This window comes from Tetrao urogallus, assembly GCF_951394365.1.
Source record: "Tetrao urogallus genome assembly, chromosome: 5".
Classification (NCBI taxonomy): Eukaryota; Metazoa; Chordata; class Aves; order Galliformes; family Phasianidae; genus Tetrao; species Tetrao urogallus.
The window spans coordinates 38,496,846-38,514,587 of record NC_136818.1 but is presented as its reverse complement, the minus strand read 5'-3'; the positions used below and the strand labels follow the sequence as shown (position 1 = coordinate 38,514,587).

General features: G+C 41.6%; 1 protein-coding gene across 3 annotated transcripts in view; it reads left to right on the top strand.

Moving 5' to 3' along the window:
* Positions 1-17,742, top strand: part of JMJD1C (jumonji domain containing 1C) — a gene marked incomplete at both ends in the record, with an annotated part of 145,629 nt that overhangs the window by 33,106 nt on the left and 94,781 nt on the right. For 2 of the 3 annotated variants that reach the window (XM_079536081.1, XM_079536083.1), the window contains one exon: positions 13,045-13,209. In XM_079536081.1, coding sequence (XP_079392207.1) covers positions 13,045-13,209 — 165 coding nt within the window. Of the gene's footprint in view, positions 1-13,044; positions 13,215-17,742 lie in introns of all 3 variants that reach the window. The other variant, XM_079536082.1, reaches the window with a different exon arrangement.

Below are 17,742 nucleotides of genomic sequence, written 5' to 3'. Positions count from 1 at the left end.
CTAATTTTTCCAGCGCTACGGAACTCGTTGGGTATGTTCCTTAATGATTCCCATGAATTTGTGCCAGAGTTCTTTGGCAGCTCATTTTGATATCTAATAATCTGTACCAAACCATATGAAGGATTTTTGGATATGTGCAGTGCTCTTATTGCTTCTTCAGAGAGAATGAGAGAAAAATGAGAGAAATTCCCCTTCCTTGTGTTTAGACCATGGGGCATTACTTGTGAGTCTTGTTTGTTCAGCCCCCATCTCCACTGATCATGAGGTAGCAGCTGCGGTCGTTCCCTGGATGGGTTAACGTTTGTGTCTGTTGTCTTTTCATCTGTGACCTCTTCCTTCCCACCCTAAGGGGATTTAGGAATGGGTTTTAGCTGCGGCATTCCCTCCTCCCCCCTTCTTTCCTGTGCAGTGACTGGGAGCTGGGCAGCTCAGCATTACCAGCTCTGTGGGAAGTGAAATGCATGGGAGGAAGACTGTCTTTTTTTCTTTCTGGCTTAAATGCCATTAGTTTTCATACATCACTGAATAAAAATAGTGGTGCCGGTATTTGTCTGTGAGTGGTTGCAGACATTGACAATGCTCCATACTCTGATATGTGAGGTATTGGTGTCACAGTGAGACAAGTCTATCAGAAGCCACGAGAAAAACAATAATGAACATAACTTTCAAGAATATTCATCACATTCTTTTAATTTAATACTGTATTAATATGTTTGATGGTAAAAGAAAGATAACTGACTGCCCTTTCTTGTCTTGGATGCTTAGGTGAAGTTCTGTGAGTTGGAATCGTTCCTTTCACATCCGTTGCAGGTTTGCTGGAACAAGAGGTGTATTATATGTACTGTCTGAAGGAGGTGAAGACTAATTTTAGAAATAACGTTCAGTTTGTAAGTGGTTTATGGAGTGAAGCAGAAGGCGTTTGTAGGGCACAGCACACACCTCAGGTGATTCTGATGTATTTTGGAAACAGATTCACGTCTTTGTTACTATCAGTAAATACTTGTGTTATCTCACACCACTAAGAATTCTACAGCTGGTGACTCCTTGAGTCAAAGATATCTTCTTACAGTGTGTTGGTTTACCTGGAGGGGAAGTTATTCAATCATTTAGAAAACTGAAGCAGCTCTGAGGTGCATTAATATTGTGACAGACAAGAACTTGCTGATGATGATACCTTTCTGATGGATTCTCATTAAAATCCACATTTAAAATGTAATTCTCATTTGCAGGGAAGCTTCTAAAGGAAAAAAAAAAATTCTGCAAATGCAGAATGAGTCCTCAGTACTGAGGGGAGGCTGGTCTTCATTTTCTGTGTATGGCAAAGGTTGAGTCAAGGGTTGCATGAAGCTAAACTTTCAGCCAATGAGTTCTTACTGGGGAAGTAAGTAAGGTAGGGGAGAGATGAGAATTACCAGTCTGCACATTCATACTTCTGGCTCCACATTTTAATTGTTCTGTTCTTTAGAGGATTTAAGTAACTTCCATAAATATCAGTCAGTGCAGTAGGTAACCTGTTGTATGTATCCCATCTAGCATTTAGAAGCTGCCTTTGACAAAAAGCAAAAGCTGTTTTGCTTTCCTAGAAACTTGCGCATAAGGTGAGCAAAGTACCTGTGGTTCTGAATTGATGCTATTTTGTTCTCTTTAAGATGCCTCCTGAATTGCAGGAGGACTGTTTTTGAAGTTGCAGGCACAGCTCTTACAGTTGCAGCCTGTAACACCATTGTGCAGGAACAAATCTCCTTTTCACTTAGCATTACCATCTTTGAAATGCTGCTTACTTGAAAATACTTCCCTTGCTTTATTACAGGGAGTGCCCATTTGAGCTTTTCAGAGTCAAAAAGCTAGAGATGGCTAATACAGTAATTAAGGTTATTTATTTGACTAATTTAGCACCTTTTATGTATACTTATTGCAAATGTGTTGTTCTTACGTCTTTACCTGTGGGCTTAAATAATAAGAGTTTTTGGAGCTATCTATTGGATCTATTATTCTCTTGATGTTATCAATGGATCTATTATTTTGCTTTAGAAAGATCTTTACAAAAAAAATTGCAAGGAGAGCAGAAAATCCCTGATGTTACTTTTTTTTTTAGCTGTGGTATATTTGACATTTCTTGGACAATTTCTCATTATAAAGTAAGGTATGTTATGAGATATTTATTTTTTTCACACAGTTAATGTTAGTTTGGAGAATTGTGGTACTGAGAACTGAGATTGGTTAATACTTAGTTAAAGATTAGGTGCACCATAAAAAGTTGAACCACCTTGCTCACGTATTTGAGATATTTGCTTGCAAGATGGAACAAAAAATGAGTGTGCAGAATTGTGTCTTGTGAGTAACACTAGCAGACAAACATTGAGAGAGGGTGTCTTTGTGTGTGCATCAGAAGTATTTTCCACCCCTATATTACTGAAGCTAATAAGCATCAAGAACTGTGTGTCTGAAGTCTTTTCTGTGCTATGACCTTAGCAGCAGGACGACAAAGCAGGCAGCTGTTCAGAGGAGCTGGTCAGCTCTGATTCTGTGATCATGAGTGCTTTGTACTGAAACATCCCAGCAGCACCTGGAAGCCCACAAACATCTACACTGCGTTATCATGGAAAGATACCTGTCAAAACAGGTAAAATTGGATTGGAACGATTCTATTTCTGTTCTACGATATGGGTACTGCAGCGGTGATGTTGTGACTTGCTCTGCATCGTGAACTCAGAGCAGAAGCTCCTGACTGTAGCCTGTATCTCTAAAGTTTGTTAAAACAAATCTGGCAGAAGATTTTTGGAATACAAAAAGTATTTGGGTAAACTGGGACCAAACAGTCCGTGTGCATAACTAATAAGTCATCATTCTGATTAAAAAACATTTATTTAGTATTGTGAGATGAAAAGAGGATTGCCTCAGTACTGCCGTTTCTTGGTAGTTGTCAACGGTTTATGGGCTGGTCCGGCCCAGTTCCGTGACCAGCAGGGCGGAGGGATCTGCGGATCCACGCCTCTGGGAAAGGGGAAGCAGGGGACCCCAAAATACTTGAAAACAGCAGCACTAATCTGAGGTGGAACAAATGATTTTACTAAATATAGTATTAGTAAAATACAAAGAGAGAGAGAGAGAGAGTCTGTTTGAATTGTATAGACCTCACCACAATGCTGGGGTGAGAAGTGCAGTCCAGTTGAGTGACTGAAGTACAGACAGCAAAGTGCAGATGGCGAAGCGCAGGCAGCGAAGCGCAGACAGCGAAGCGCAGGCGAAGAAGAAGGATCAGGTGACCTTGCATGGAGTTATATCCCCTTGCTGACCGCAAAGCCTCCTGGGGAAATGCAGTTCTTCTCCGTCGGACGAACATTTGGCAGATATCAAACCCCACCCCCAGTGCATTACATGATGTTATGGTGTGGAATACTGATGACCAAAAATCATAAAACCATGACAGTAGTTTACACACTACCTGCAGAATTGTAATGCTTTGGTCAAATATCTGATGAAATCAGATCAAATTACGGATATCTGTAACTGGGCGGTGGCCGCCGATGCTGAGCAGGTGAATTAAGACACTGTAGGAATTGGACAAAGCTGTGGTTTTGCTCCCAAAGTTGTGCTGAATTTTGGCAGCATGTTTACTACTGTTGTTTGCTCACGTGTGCTGCCAGCCCAGATCCTAATCTCCACTAAGGATAGCTCAGTTCAGAGCTAGAATGAACGTTGCTCCCAGTTTGTAGACCTGCATGCTGTGATGTAACAGGACCTGTAGTGACTCAGTTCTCTGTGGAAGGTCTTGTCTTGGAATTCAAATAAAGGAAAAAACACATCTGAAAAATCTTAAATCTTTTGAAGCTTCATCCTGTTAGCATGGATTTTATTTTCCTTCTCTAATGCTACAGCTACTGCATAACTTCTGCAAATTTTGGTTATGGATCTCTTGCTAGCAGGTGTTTTCAAGCTTTTGGACACATCAGCAGGTTATCTGAGCATTTATTTTTGAATGACTGATGTCTCTTATAAAGGAGAAGACATAGATCAGCACTGCGAGACAGAGGTGTGGTTCTGAAGGATGACACAGAGGAGGCTGAAGCCCAGAGGCCTGAAGCAGTTTGTCAGTGAGGCAGCCAAGGAGGGGCTCTGCACGTGGGGTAGCACAGAATGCCACCACCAGGCTGATGGGAAGCTGCAAGCAGGGTGTGATTCAGGTTTGCAGAACAAAAAAATCAAACACAGCGGTAATAAAATATGTCTGGGTCCTAACTAGGAAGAGCATAGAAATTATGTGTGCTCTTTATGATGCAGCTTAGACCTGATTTAGGCAGGACTTGGAGAAGAAGATTGCGGACTGGGGTTATAAATAGCATTTCACACAGAAGGGAAATAGTGAGTTACTATTAAGACAAGGTAGATATTACTTCTCAGATGGAAGCTTAGGCTTTAATTAATAGAGTACGTTAGCTTCCCTACTCAAATATTTCTGGTTCTTTTATGAAGGAATACACTTCAGGGAAATACCTTCCAACATTTTAGTGGATAATAATCAATGAAGGAGATAAATATTTAACCAAGTTTCTTTTACCTCTCATGATTCTTGTCTTGATACTCTCATCAAATTTTACTCGGAAAAGGAAAATTACCTGATGAGAATCACTTTGTTGGCTTGTTGTTTAAGATCATTTTTCTTGTGTGTAAGGGTAAATACTTTGTTGTCATCAGAAAACAGAAAAGCGTGACTTGGTAGTTGGAAATAATATATAAAATACAATATCTTGTCTTCTTGCTAGATAATTTTTTCCTGCCTGCTCTCATCGTACATGTGCATTGCTCTCACAGTCTGGCAAAAGGGCAGCAGTAAATTGTGCCAGGCTGCCTGACACCTTGCTGCAGGTGACTGGGAACAGGCCTGGAGAAAACAACTGCTACAGTGGTGCTGGGTGATTGGTGAATGCTGCTGCTTCAGCAGAGCTCAAGTCCTGGGGATGAAGAGCAGCAGTGAACCACTTCTGTCTGAAAAGTAAGCAATTGCTGTTACCACATGCTTCATTCCAGCCTCCTGTAGTGCTCTGTGGCCTCTGACAACCAGCAAGGCTAACTGTCACCTTGCCTTCATGAGGTATCACCACTGCACTACCAAGATCATCTGATAGCTATTAACATTTATCAGTTAACCCTCAGTGCTTGAAATGGCCTTATCTCCATCCAGTCACCTGTCACATCTGCAAATAAGATGTATATAGTTTAAAAAACAGCAACACCTTTTTAAAAAAAATAACTGTTTGAGACTTTGCAACAATAGTTTTTAGAAATTAATGTTACATCTAAATTATAGTTAGATATGGTAAGAAAAGTTTCCTGCATTGTCTGATGACAAAGAATTTGAAAGACTTCCTTTCCAAGTCTGCAGGACCAGGAAATTGTTATGTAACTGGTATATTTTAACTAGGTGCTGCCATGATTTAGTAGTTAATACATTCTTGAAATTTCAATATTGCTTTTATTTCTTATTTCAGATGAGAAATTTGCTGTATTTTTTGGCATCTAAAGCGTTTTGAAAGCGGTAATACTTGGCTTAGGTGTGCTTGAAAATCCCAGCATGGTCATAATTTAATTTTTGGTTTGTGTGTCACTTGGCTTTGCCATTTGAATTTGGAGAAAAGGTTTGCAAAGTAAGTATGTCAAGTATTTTAAGTACCGCCAGTGTTTCAGACACATTTTAAATAAGATTTTGCATTCCTGTGGACTCTGTTTGAGAGGCAAATCTTTTTGAGAAACTCATTTAAAACTGTGAATGGCATAACATATATAAATACTGCTTCTTTCAGTGCAATGTAGTTCATGTTTTCTCTTTCTCAGCTGTCTGTGTGGAATATGTGTTTTAAAATGATGCTTGGAAGGCATATCTGCTTTTTGAAATGTCCGTCTTTATTTTCCAGAGATGGTATTGAGGCATCTTAGGAGGATGCTTTTTTCTTCACTCACCATCCTTGTGATCTTATTGATACTCTACACAGTGTGCTGGTTGCTTAGCAATCCAAGTTACAGGCAGCAGCACCTAACTGCAATATACTGGCAGTTTTCTTCACTTCTGCAGCCATTTTTATCTGCATCTTTTCTCCTAAAGTTACTTGTGTTCAGGTATGCATTCCAGAGAATGCAAAATTAGGATTTCAAAATTAAGCCTAAATTATATACATTGTTCATTTCTATGCTTATTGTTTATCCATATTGCATCGTGAGACTACTATTCGTTTGAAATACATGTTTTTATTTAAATAACTGTTTTGATGCTTTAAGATAGAAGAGAGCTACCTCGAAAATTCACGTTTATTGAAGCACGTATTCTTTGCTCCATCTGTTCCTGTTTCCTCCTGCATATGGCATATATTTAAATGTCTTTCAGCAGGCGTGCATCTCTGGTATATTTAGAGGACTGTACAAGAGATTAGAGTTGTCTTCCTTGTTCATCAGTGTATGAAGCGTATTGAGCTGTCTCGGCAGTGTAAGTCTATGATTACTGTAAGTCCCTGATCTGTGATTATTACCCTTTACTGATGGTTCGTGCTGGCAGCGATGAAGTCACTGAGAGAAGCCTCGGGGCTATCGGAAGGGACTTCAGGGAGTTGCGGCAGTTAGTGGATGGAGCAGGAGTACAGGTAGCGTTCACCTCCATCCTTCCAGTGACAGACAAGGATGCTGAGAGGACTAGAGAACCCATCTGATAAATACATGGCTGAGACGCTGGTGCTGTCACAGGAATTTTGGCTTTTTCAACCATGGGGCAGTGTACCCAGCACCTGGCCTGATGGCTGTGGGTGAGTCTCACCTGTCTCAACGGGGGAAAGGGATCCTTGTCCAGCAGCTGGCAGGGCTCATTGAGAAAGCTTTAAAGTAGGAATGAAGGGGGAAGGGAATCAAACCAGGCTCACTGGAGATGAGCCATGGGAAGCAATGCTGGGATTGGTGGGACGAGTGGCTGAGCTGAAGTGTATCTCTGTCGATGGCAACAAGCAGGAGGAGCTGGAAGTCACTGTGTGGCAGGCAAACTATGACTTAATTGCCATTACTGAGATGTGGTGGGATCACATACGTTGATTTCCAGGAGCTCTGAAACATCAAAGGCTTGATGCTCTACGGATGTGGTTCGTTCTTTGTGAACTTCAGCTTTCTGGGTTGTAACTGAGGGCTGCCTCTAGGATGTAATGTGCCTGTACTATGTTCCTTTCAGTAAAGAAGGAATTAATGTCTTTAGAATAATTAGTATTATGCTTCATGGTGTTGGGGTACGTTGAAGGTGACTTTGAAGAGTGATCCCTTTTGCTTTCATAGCACATATCAGAAGATGCCATCTTTGTCTCAAAAAGCAAATGAGTTGCAGGATGCCCTCATTACATTTAAGAGATAGTGTTCTAAAATCCTTAGATTCATCGTCTTTGTGTATTGAAAGTAAATACTTTCTGGTCTGCAAATGCAAATGAAGAAATTGTGTTTAAGAAAGAGTATTTTCCAGATTGGTGGAAAAATGTAAAATTGTAACTGTTTGTAAGAATGCATAGAGGCAAGAAAACTCACAATACTGAAGGATTTGGTGGTTTGAAACCAATCCGTTGCTGTTATTCCAACATTTGTTTAGATTTTCCTTAGGCTTAGTGGGCTGATGCCAATATATTCTCAAACACCCATCTTTTTTTCTCTACTGTTTTACTCGTATGGTTTGTAAAATGCAGCCGTATAGCACTTTTATGTATGAAGCAAAGGAGTGCGATGATACTAAGAGTTTTGTAATGTGGAGTGACTATGAAAATTGAAATGGGAACGGGAAGGATGGGGAACATTTTGGAAGTATATAACCATATTGCAAGCTCCTTATTAAAGAGAAACCCTTCTGCTATCTTCTGTTGCTATTTCATTGCTTTTCCATGCAGAAATGGGTAGCACTTGTATGACACAGTAATAATTTTACTGCGTTAAGCTGTTTTGCTTTATAGTAAATTGTGCTTTGATTGCATTTGATTAGTTAAAGATATATTTAGAAAGGCTTGGCTGCTGGGTAATGCCATTTCCATCAAGGAAACAATCTGTAAAAACCTGAGAAGGCAGGGATATAGGGAACAGGATGGGAAGATTAAGTTTTATAAAAACACTCTTCCTGGCTCTGTTCCCTGTGTACGTTCAAGTAGCTTTAGTTTATACCAGCTAGGTATTTGGCAATGGCGTCCGTTTCAGAATGTAAATGGAGAAGTTTCTCAGAGCCTAGCTTAATTTGCAGCTCCACAGAATGCTAAAAAAGACTGCTGCAGCCCAGCAGAGCACTGAGGCCGTCTGGAGCTCTTGACTCTGGCTGTCGTTCTCTCCCTCTCTGCCCACAGGGCTGTGCTCGCTGCTCACCTTGGGATGCCTGGCTCCATGGTGCCTTGGCTGGGGCTCTGGGCCTCCCTCTGGGGCTAGGTGTGCAACGGGAACTCCAGCAGCCTCCTCGCTGGGCCAGAAGCGAGCCGGTGCCAAACATCTCATTGCAGATACGTACAGTTAAAGCCTACAGCTTACAGCTGATGCTGGAGGATGTGGGGAGGGAAGTGCTGTTATGGGCTTGCATTTTCATTTGCCAGCGTGGGCATCTTGTTCTACATCTTACTGTTTGTTTTCTCATTCTCTACATTGCTGTGTGCTAATTGGAGGCATCCAACGGAAATTTGCTTTTCCTTTGGGTGGTACTATGTTAAAAATTTCTTGTAAGAGATTTTATTTATTGTCACTGAAATGTGGTTATTGTAAACATAGTAGGTTTTGAAGTAAATTGTATCAAGGCCTGCATTTTTGTGTTTGAGGGGCTGGAGAGCAAGGCTGTCTGGCAACTACCTGTCTGGATTACATGCCAGGATTTTTAAGCATAGGACAAGGGGGAATGGCTTGAAGCTGTAAGAGGGAGAGATTTGGATTAGATGCTGGGGGGAAAACACATTCCTCAGAGGATGGTGAGGCGCTGGCACAGGCTGCCCAGAGAAGCTGTGGTGCCCCATCCCTGGAGGCCTTGAAGGCCAGGTTGGATGGGATGGGGCTTGTGGGCAGCAACCAGCCATGGCAGGGAGTTGGAGCTGGGTGGTGTGCAAAGTCACCTCCAACCCTAGCTGTTCTGTGATCTTTCAGGCTATGTATCTAAGAATTCTATATTTCAAGATAACTTTTAGCACCTGAGTTTTGAGTTCTCAACCCTTACTTTTTATACAGCTTACAGTACAGCTGTATATAGTGTAATGTTCTTTGTTTTAATTCAGAAGCATTAAGGATAAAACTTAATGGGCCTTGGGACTCACGTTGAAACCAGTAGTCCACTTTGTGTTGATGAAATAATATTCAACATGGTACAAATTAAGTGTTCTTTTTGCCTTATTAAATGCATATTATAAGAGGCGTTTGATTACACTAGACATAAATATTTCAGTAGAAGTCGTTAGGTGAGAAACAGGGAACTGCACATCACAATTTATAGTGCAGGCTTCGGTATAGCACTGGACTGCATAGTGACTGGTACATCTGCCATCACTTAGGAAAGAAATGACCTGTATTTCTTAAGTGCCCATCAGCTAAAGTGAGTCATTTTAGCACACAGGGATAGAACCTTAGTAGCCACCAACACTTGTCCTCAGATCTAGGCAAGCAGTCGCAGCATGCAGGCAGAGTGACTGCATCCCTAGTGTTGGGTGTGTGGGTGGCACAGGGTTGTGCTGCCCAGCTCTATGTAGCTCTGCTTTTGTGACTGTTCAGAGGGCTGCAGGGTTTGTGTGGTCAGGCGTATTTATTTGGAGCAATAGAGACTGGACAAGTCACTATTTGTGGTGCTGCATGTTGAAAATTTCACCATGGTTGTTGTGTTTTGGCTTTGGAATGGCAATATTTTGTTGCAGTTGTTTGGCTGACTCTGCTGAATGTTAATTTGTTGTCTTGCTTTACTTGGAAAAACACGCTATGGGCTTATGCTGCTTCCTGTTGGAAAATAGTGAGTTACAAAATTAGCACATTAATGCCAATTATAACTATAATATCATCCCGGAGGGAATTCTCCCTTTCTGCACAAGTGTGTACGTGGTGAGAGGTCTTGAGTGGCTCTGGCAAAACAAACTGCTGTATAGCTGACGAGGCAAGGAAGCACGATTTGGCTGAAAAATCTCAAAATCAACATACTCTCTTAAGGAGGCAGATGTTGGAGGAGCTTTTGCAGTGCACAGTTCCGCCAGCGGAGCAAGAAGATGGAGTGTTTTCAGGCTCTCTGCTCCTTGGCGGGGCTCGGGTTGGCTTCACGTTTTGCTTTCTGGCACAGGCTGCTGGATCGCTTTTGTTTTTCTCTCCCCTTTTTATTCCCTTTACTCCCTTTCATACTCTCGTGCTGCTCTTCTCCTTGCAGCAGTGTGGCGTCCAGGGAGTGAGAAGCCCTGTTTGCTTCAGAGCCTTTACTCTTGCCTCGCAAAAATGTGTAACACGTTTTCCTGTTTTGAGCACGTATTTGCTAACAAAGAATGGGTGAAAGGTTGTGCTCCACGTTTTCCCTGTGCTGCTGCTGCCTTTCAGAAATGAACTCTGGAAAGCAGGGGGTAGCTAATAGACTTGGCACCAAGACAGGAGCGCGGTGAGGCTGGCAGTGCGGCTCCCCTTGGGGCTGTGGGCGGGAGGGATGCGGCGCCCCGGGCAGTGCAGCTGGCCCCGTGCCATGCTCCCTGCCCCGCTTCCCCTGAGCTGCTCCTTTGCAGACCGGGCTGCTCGGTGCCAGGAGGCCCGCAGGCAGCTCACAGTAATTCCCACCACCATTGCACTGGATTTCGGTTTGTTTGGGGTGCAGATCTTGCACACAAAACACTAGATTGCATTGCAGTTATCCACCAGTTCTGGCAGGGGTCCAGAAGGCACAGCATGTTGTAGTGTGACTGTTTCTCAACTGCTGGATCCAGTTTAGGCTTATCTGTGTTTTTCAAAAACATTTGCTCACTTGATTCCCATTGACTCCTGTTTTTAAACTCTCAGCAGTGCTCAGCCCTGTGCTTGGCCCCCTGCCTCATCACAGGCTGCCCAGGATCACTGAGTGTGATGAGCAGCAGGAGGCACGGGGAGCAAGGGAACTTCGGAGAATGATTTTGACTGTGCTGTCACTGACAGGTGTCTTCACAACGGAGCAAATGACAACATTTAAACATAACTTTCCCTTTAGAAGGGTTCAGTGAAGGTGCAAATACCAGGTGTTGCTGAGATGATTTGGGATATGACATTCTTCTGCTTTAATGCTGTACTGTATTTATTGTTAAATCTGTTTTGGTTGTCAAATTACTATTCCCTAGCTTTGTTACACATTCCATAGCTTCATTTCTTTAAGTCTTTTTCATAGAATTTTGCCCTTTAATGAAAGGTGGCTGTTGACAGTTTTTAGTTTGAGGCTTTGCCATTGCTTTCCACTCACTTGCTAGAATAACAGGTGGCAGCTTAATAATGAACAGCTGAGGCAAGAGGGTCCTTTCTGTATGAACTAACTATTCAAGTAGAGCTGATATAAATGCTGCTGCAGGAGGGGAGCTGTGGAGTGAGTGAAAGTGGCAGTGCGGGAGGAGCAGAACCATCTCTGTCGTCTCTGTAGCCGTGCAGATTTTAAGTGGAGACGTGACTGTGAGCTGCCACAGAGGAGAGTAGCTGCAGTGGGTTATTATTATCATCAGACTCATGCTTGCAGAGGGATAGGGAGAGTATAGGAACAGGGTGGAAGTCATGTGGGTTTAAAAAAAAAAAAAAAAAAATCTGTGAGGGGGGAAAACTGGGAAGATGAATTTCGGTATGGGCTCGGTGTAAATTTAAGTTGTGTACACCAAAGGGAGAGGAATGAGACGAGCAGGAGTGCTGTGTAGCACGCGTTTCGCAAGTGTGAGACAGGCAGTCTAGACAAGGAAGCATGTTGCAGGCCTAAAATTAACTGAAGCTAGACAAGATTTTTTCAGTGACAGCAATGTAAGTTCTCAGAAGGAGATGGAGGAAGAATCTCCAGTTTCAGAAGTTGCCATGGGTGTGAGAGCTGAAATTCAGGAGAGCGAATCATCTTGCCCTGTCCTATGCCAGGCTGAGACAAGCAGTGATGTGTTTTATAGGAAGAGGTGTTTCTTCTTTGCAGTGCTGTAAAATGCATTATAAAAGTGGAAAAGAAAAAAAAAAGTGATCTTGTAATGTAATGCATTTACAAAGTTCTCGTTTTCTAATGTGGATAATATTTGTATAACTTTTTGGCTGCATGTTCCCTCCTCTCTTTACCAGAGGAGACAAATGACTTGGCATGGTCAGCTTGGTAAGCGCAGCTGAGGGGGGTTCTGGTTGTTCTCCAGCTGTGCACTGGGGAGAGCCCTGTAACATGTAGGGCAGCAATGACACAAAATCATACAGATGCAAATTGGCTCCAAGGTGATTTAGCTGGAAATGAGAAGTGTGGTGCTGTGAATGTTTTATTTATTTATTAAGCCAGAAGGATTGGGATCCCATAAGGGTACCAACGGCAAGGTGCCAAGTGGCTTCTGCAGGTGGAGCTGAGAGTTCAGAACTGTGTATTGGAGGTGCACGGAGCACAGAGGGCTTATGGTGTTCTTTCTGGTTCTCTTCCAACTGACTGCTTTTTTTTTTTTTTTAATTCTTGAAGCAATGTGGGGTTTTTTTTTTGGTTGGTTGATTAGTTTGCGTGAATTTAATTATGATAAATATTTGAACAGATAATAGGAATCATCCTCAAAGCTTATTGAAATATATTAGTAAGTATTTAGTGTCACACTTCTCAATCACAGGGTAAGGCACCCAACATTAACAGCTATGTTTTGGCAGATGAACTCTTTATGTCTTCAGCACACGTGCTCTGCTGAAAAAAACATTTCTTCTGTGGTGCAGGAACTGATTGAATTGTCATTTCAATACCATAACAGTAAAAGGGATAATGCTAAATAAGCTCTCACGTGAAATTTTAAAACATGTGCTTTCAAAAGTGCATGTAGATTCTCCCATGCTGTGTACAAGTAATAATGTGTATCTTTTCCTGTTTTTAAATTTCTCCAGGTATATGTGGAATTTGATGACCTTGAATGGGAAAAGCGAGAATGGGTTAAAGTTTATGAAGATTTTGCAACCTTCTTGGTGGAGTACCAGCTGGTCTGGGCGAAAAGAAAGGACCCAAGCCAGACTCAGGGATCAAAGATCAAACAAATTCAATGGCCTGCATTGGTAAGATGCTTCAGCAGTCTCGTTTATTTAACTATTTTAATGTCTCTAATGCTATGCTCCTTAGGAAACCAGCTAGTTTACTTTGGTGGTGGTGGTTGTGGAATGTGGTGAGTGTGGAAAGGGAGGAGGGTAAGAAAAGGACAAGAAAATACAAATAAACCATGTTTGTAATGAGAGGCTGAGTGTGATGTGGTAAGTCGCTCAGACTCATTTCTAAATCGGCTTCAAGCACTGCAAAACTAGTCTGAGTCACAGAGTAGAACTAATGGCTCTTTACATGGTCAGAGCATCTAAAAAATATTAACATAATAGGAAAACCTCTTCTGCTCTGTGGAGGATTGAAACTAAGATGAAAAAGAAGCCTGTAACTTTGTAACACCTTCTTTATGGGAGTTGAGCACATCTAATGTTTGGATCAAAGGTCAGAAAGATGAGAAAAGTGAAGAAATATCAATAAAGTGACGATTGCTGTCCTGGCTCATGAGGTGATAGTTGTGATGCTTCCTTTCTGGATTGATGCCCAAGCATAGAGTTGCAGAGAATTGTTTGACTGCTGTGTTTGTTGTTGATGCATCTTTAGGTAGGTCTGATAAATACCAAGAGTCTGATGAGATAATCAGATAAGGAATAAACATGTACCCCCCGCTCCCCATTTTTTTCCCCAGTATCACTTGTAGTACTGTAAAAATCAGAACTGTAGAATCCTTAGAGTTGGAAAGGACCTTTAAAGGTCACTTTGTCCAACTCCTCGACAATGACCAGGGACACCACACCTAGACCTGGCTGCCCAGGGTCTGATCCAGCCTCACCTTGAACGTCTCCAGGGATGGGGCATCCTCCGCACCTATGGGCACCACCAGTGCCTCGCCGTCCTCATGAGAAGACCCAAATAGCTTTGAGGCTTTAGGAGAGATTGGTATTGTTCATTTATAGAAAGTTGTGGCAGATTTCTCTGGGATTGTCAGGTGAAAAGGGAGCTTTGCCATATTCCTCAAAATGGTGAGGAAGGGGACATTTTAGATATGTTTAATAACATGAAGCTCAGTATCTGCAACTTCAATCCTGGCTTTGCTATGGGAAGGTGTGGTTTGGAATGGGACTTGCCTCTGCTTACTGTTCCTTCTTGACTTACCTTGAATGATTGTGTAAATGTGTAAAACATGATAAAATTTTGGACACTCTGGCTCTCTGAGATACTTCCCTGTACAAACAAATTTTCAGTTTCATCTTAGTATACCCTTGAGAGAGAATTTTTAGTTTTACAGAGTAATGTCACTTGCTCTTTGATACCACCCATGTCTCCCTGATTGAGATGAGTATTTTAAAATCTGTTAGCAATTTGGAATGCAGTATATGTATACTTGGTTATTTTATATGCTTTTAGCCTCACCCTGTAGGGTATGGAGATTCTTCTTGGACTTCAAAGAGGTGTCTTTCTAGAAGGTTTTCTAGTTTAGTTGGTGATCCTGTCACCAAGATAAAAGCATGTCTTTACTGATGTGTGAACATCAGTTGCACCTTCTTCTCACTACAGACTTAATCAAACTTCATCTGATCGAGCTAGAGGCAGAAACTTCTTTCGCCCCTGTTTTATCAATTGTTTTTTAAATTCTTGCTTTAATGTTTAAATTCCTGAGGTAGCTGATGGGTCTGGGAAGGAAGGTCTGTACAAGGTCAATCTCCTGCTTTTACATTAAAAAAAAAAAAAAGAATAAAATTCAAATCACATAGCCCAACAGTAGCTTGTTAGGGGACAAGTTTCCAGATGGTAAGATGACAAGTTCTCAGCATTTGTGCTTGGCCGGCTTGCAAATGTTCTAACAGTTGTTTTCTGTGTCAAACTCTCTAGTCATCCATCCCTGTTCCAGAAAACTCTTCTTTAGGGGGAAGCAGCGATACAGAATATTAACTCAGATTAGAGCAGATGCCTTCCGTGGAGCCTTCCCAAAGTTCTGCTCCTTATCAAAAGCTGCACTGAGCCCACCAGGACTTGGTGAACATGGAGAGTGCTCAAATTGCTATCCTAAATATGTTCTGTATTTCCAGCCCGTCTGAACACTGATGTAGAGTGTGACATCTGTGAAAGGGCATTTTTAAGTTAGAACAAGCCTTCTTAAAAATAGGGAAGCAATGGAAAAGGTGGTAGAAATGTTGGTTGCACAACACTGAAGGGAATATCTGCACTTCCGTGTTAAGTCCATGTTGCTGATGTGGTTTAGAAGAGTTGTCTTGCCATAGCTGCTAAATAAAAGTCTCAAATGCGATGCAAGTATATTGAAAAATTATTTACGTACTGTCTTGTCTTCTTATTAACTACCAAAATAAGAGTTTCCGGTACAATTTCTTTTAGGTACCTAATGTATATGTAGCAAAGCAATATTTAAGTATGTTCACGTAGTACATGCTGCAGGATCTTGGACTTACTAAACATAATGAATGGAAACTGCTTGTTTATTTAGATGCTGATCACCTTTTGTTTTTCTCTTCTTTGATCAACATACTCTGTATTTACTGGGTGCTATTCAAACTTGATTAGAATGCAAGGTCTGTAATTTCTGTGGGCTTTTCTGTAGGGAATCATTGCTGCATGCTTCACAATTACCAATTTCTTTTATTATTCAATTATGAGATGCACTGCCATCTCCACTTCACATGTGAAATTGCTGGAGTTCAACTTGGTCACCACATGTGCTAATTTGAATGCCTGTGGTGTGCTTGTTAGCTTTGCTGACCTTGTCTAGCTGTGTTCTAAGGTTGTATGCTCCTAGGCCAGGTGCTAAGAGAGTGAGGAAAGAAGAACTACTGCCTCTTTCTCCTTGTTTAAAACCTCTGTAACAGAGGCAGCAATCAATTCTCCCCAGAATTCAGTGTTTTTTATCATTGGATTATCCTGTCTGATCCTACCTCATTTGCTCCTGGTGAATTTTCAGCAAATGAGCCTGGAGCCTTAGTGGCAGCATGCTTCATTGTATTGGGATGGCTGCTGCTGATGGCTATCTATCTGTGAAAACCTGCTGCAAAATAAGGGAAGTGTAATGCCCATCCATACTGTGTTCAGATGCTTTTCCTTCTTGTGAGGTGGTTTTCCTGGACATAGCAGAAGAGAAGCCCTCGGCCGCCTGGCTGGCTGCTGTAGCTGGGAGCTGCCTCTAGACCACGACAAGAGAAGCTATGGTGGCACTGCCCCATAAATAGCTTTACAAGAATGCAGGCTGCATTAACCATAGCATTTCTGAGTTCAAGAGTGCTCAGCTGTGCTGGGTGCTGTATAAGCTCAGAAGAAAAGACTATCCCTATCTCAAGAGAGCTTACAGGCAGTATAACAAGTCAAAGTCAATGCAGGTAAGGAGAAAACAATGACAAGTGATGTCAAGCATAAATGTAGCCTAGGTATTAGGGAAGAGTGTTTTCAAGTAACTACTGGAGATGTTTTACAGGTGTCAGTGCAGAAGAAGCCTTCTCAGCTGATGGAGTACTGTGAAAAAGAATTATGGATTTTGAAAATATAACAAGCGGGTAGTGGAAATTAGTATGCATCTCTACAGTGAATGATAATAAAAGTAGCCTGTATAGTGTTGTAACTGAAGGCATCAGCTTAGTTTGGTAAGCCAGAGGGCTACAAATAGAAAATACAAAAAGAGTGACAGGCTGAAGGTGTTGGACTAGAGGAATTACCAGTACCTGGGAAACAGGTAAAATTGCTTTTGAATTCATCTGAAAACAACTTTGAAGAAATTGAGATGAGGGATAATGTTTTTTTAGCTGTGGGTGGAAAATAATAGTTGTATTTAAGGGGGAATAAATCATTCTCCCTGATTTAGAAATAGTCTGGGTATTAGGATGTTTCAGATCAGTGATACTGTCACGCCTATTGTACAGTTAAGTCTGGAGGCTTAAGGCTGTGATGGTATCTTCTTAGCAGCCAGCAAGGGAGGTGGATGTGAGTGTGTGGGCAGGGTGACAGTGGGGAGCCAAGATACTCATATGGACAAAATGAGATGCTTCTGTGAGCTGTCAATTTGAATTTAATTATTCTCCCTCTAACTGAACATAAAAATGCCTAAAAATAAAGTGTAGAGAGACAAAAAGAGTGAACTGAGGACAGAATCCACTAGAGACTCTCTCAGAGAATGGTAAAATGATGTGGAAGAAAGTTAAAGGTGATAGACTAAAAGAGCACACCAAGGTGGAAAACTAAATTGTGGGGTTTCTTTAATAGCATCAACTTTATGTTTTTAAGGAAGAGAAAGCTTTGCTATGGAAAAGTGATGGAAATGTCAATAACACGATGAAATTAAAGTTTATCATTGAGGATGGAAATAAAAGAAATTTTAGACACCCATTTTAAGGGATTTTCCCATCATCTTAGAAAGAAAATAGGGGAAGAAGGATAATTGAAAAACCAATTAGGATTAAATGAGTTTAAGATAGATAGATTATGGCAAGGCAAGTTCGTACATTGAGGAAAAGGAGCCAGGAGTGGATAGGGAAGGATTGTAACTGGAGATAAGGGAAAGCAAATGCCTTGAATGG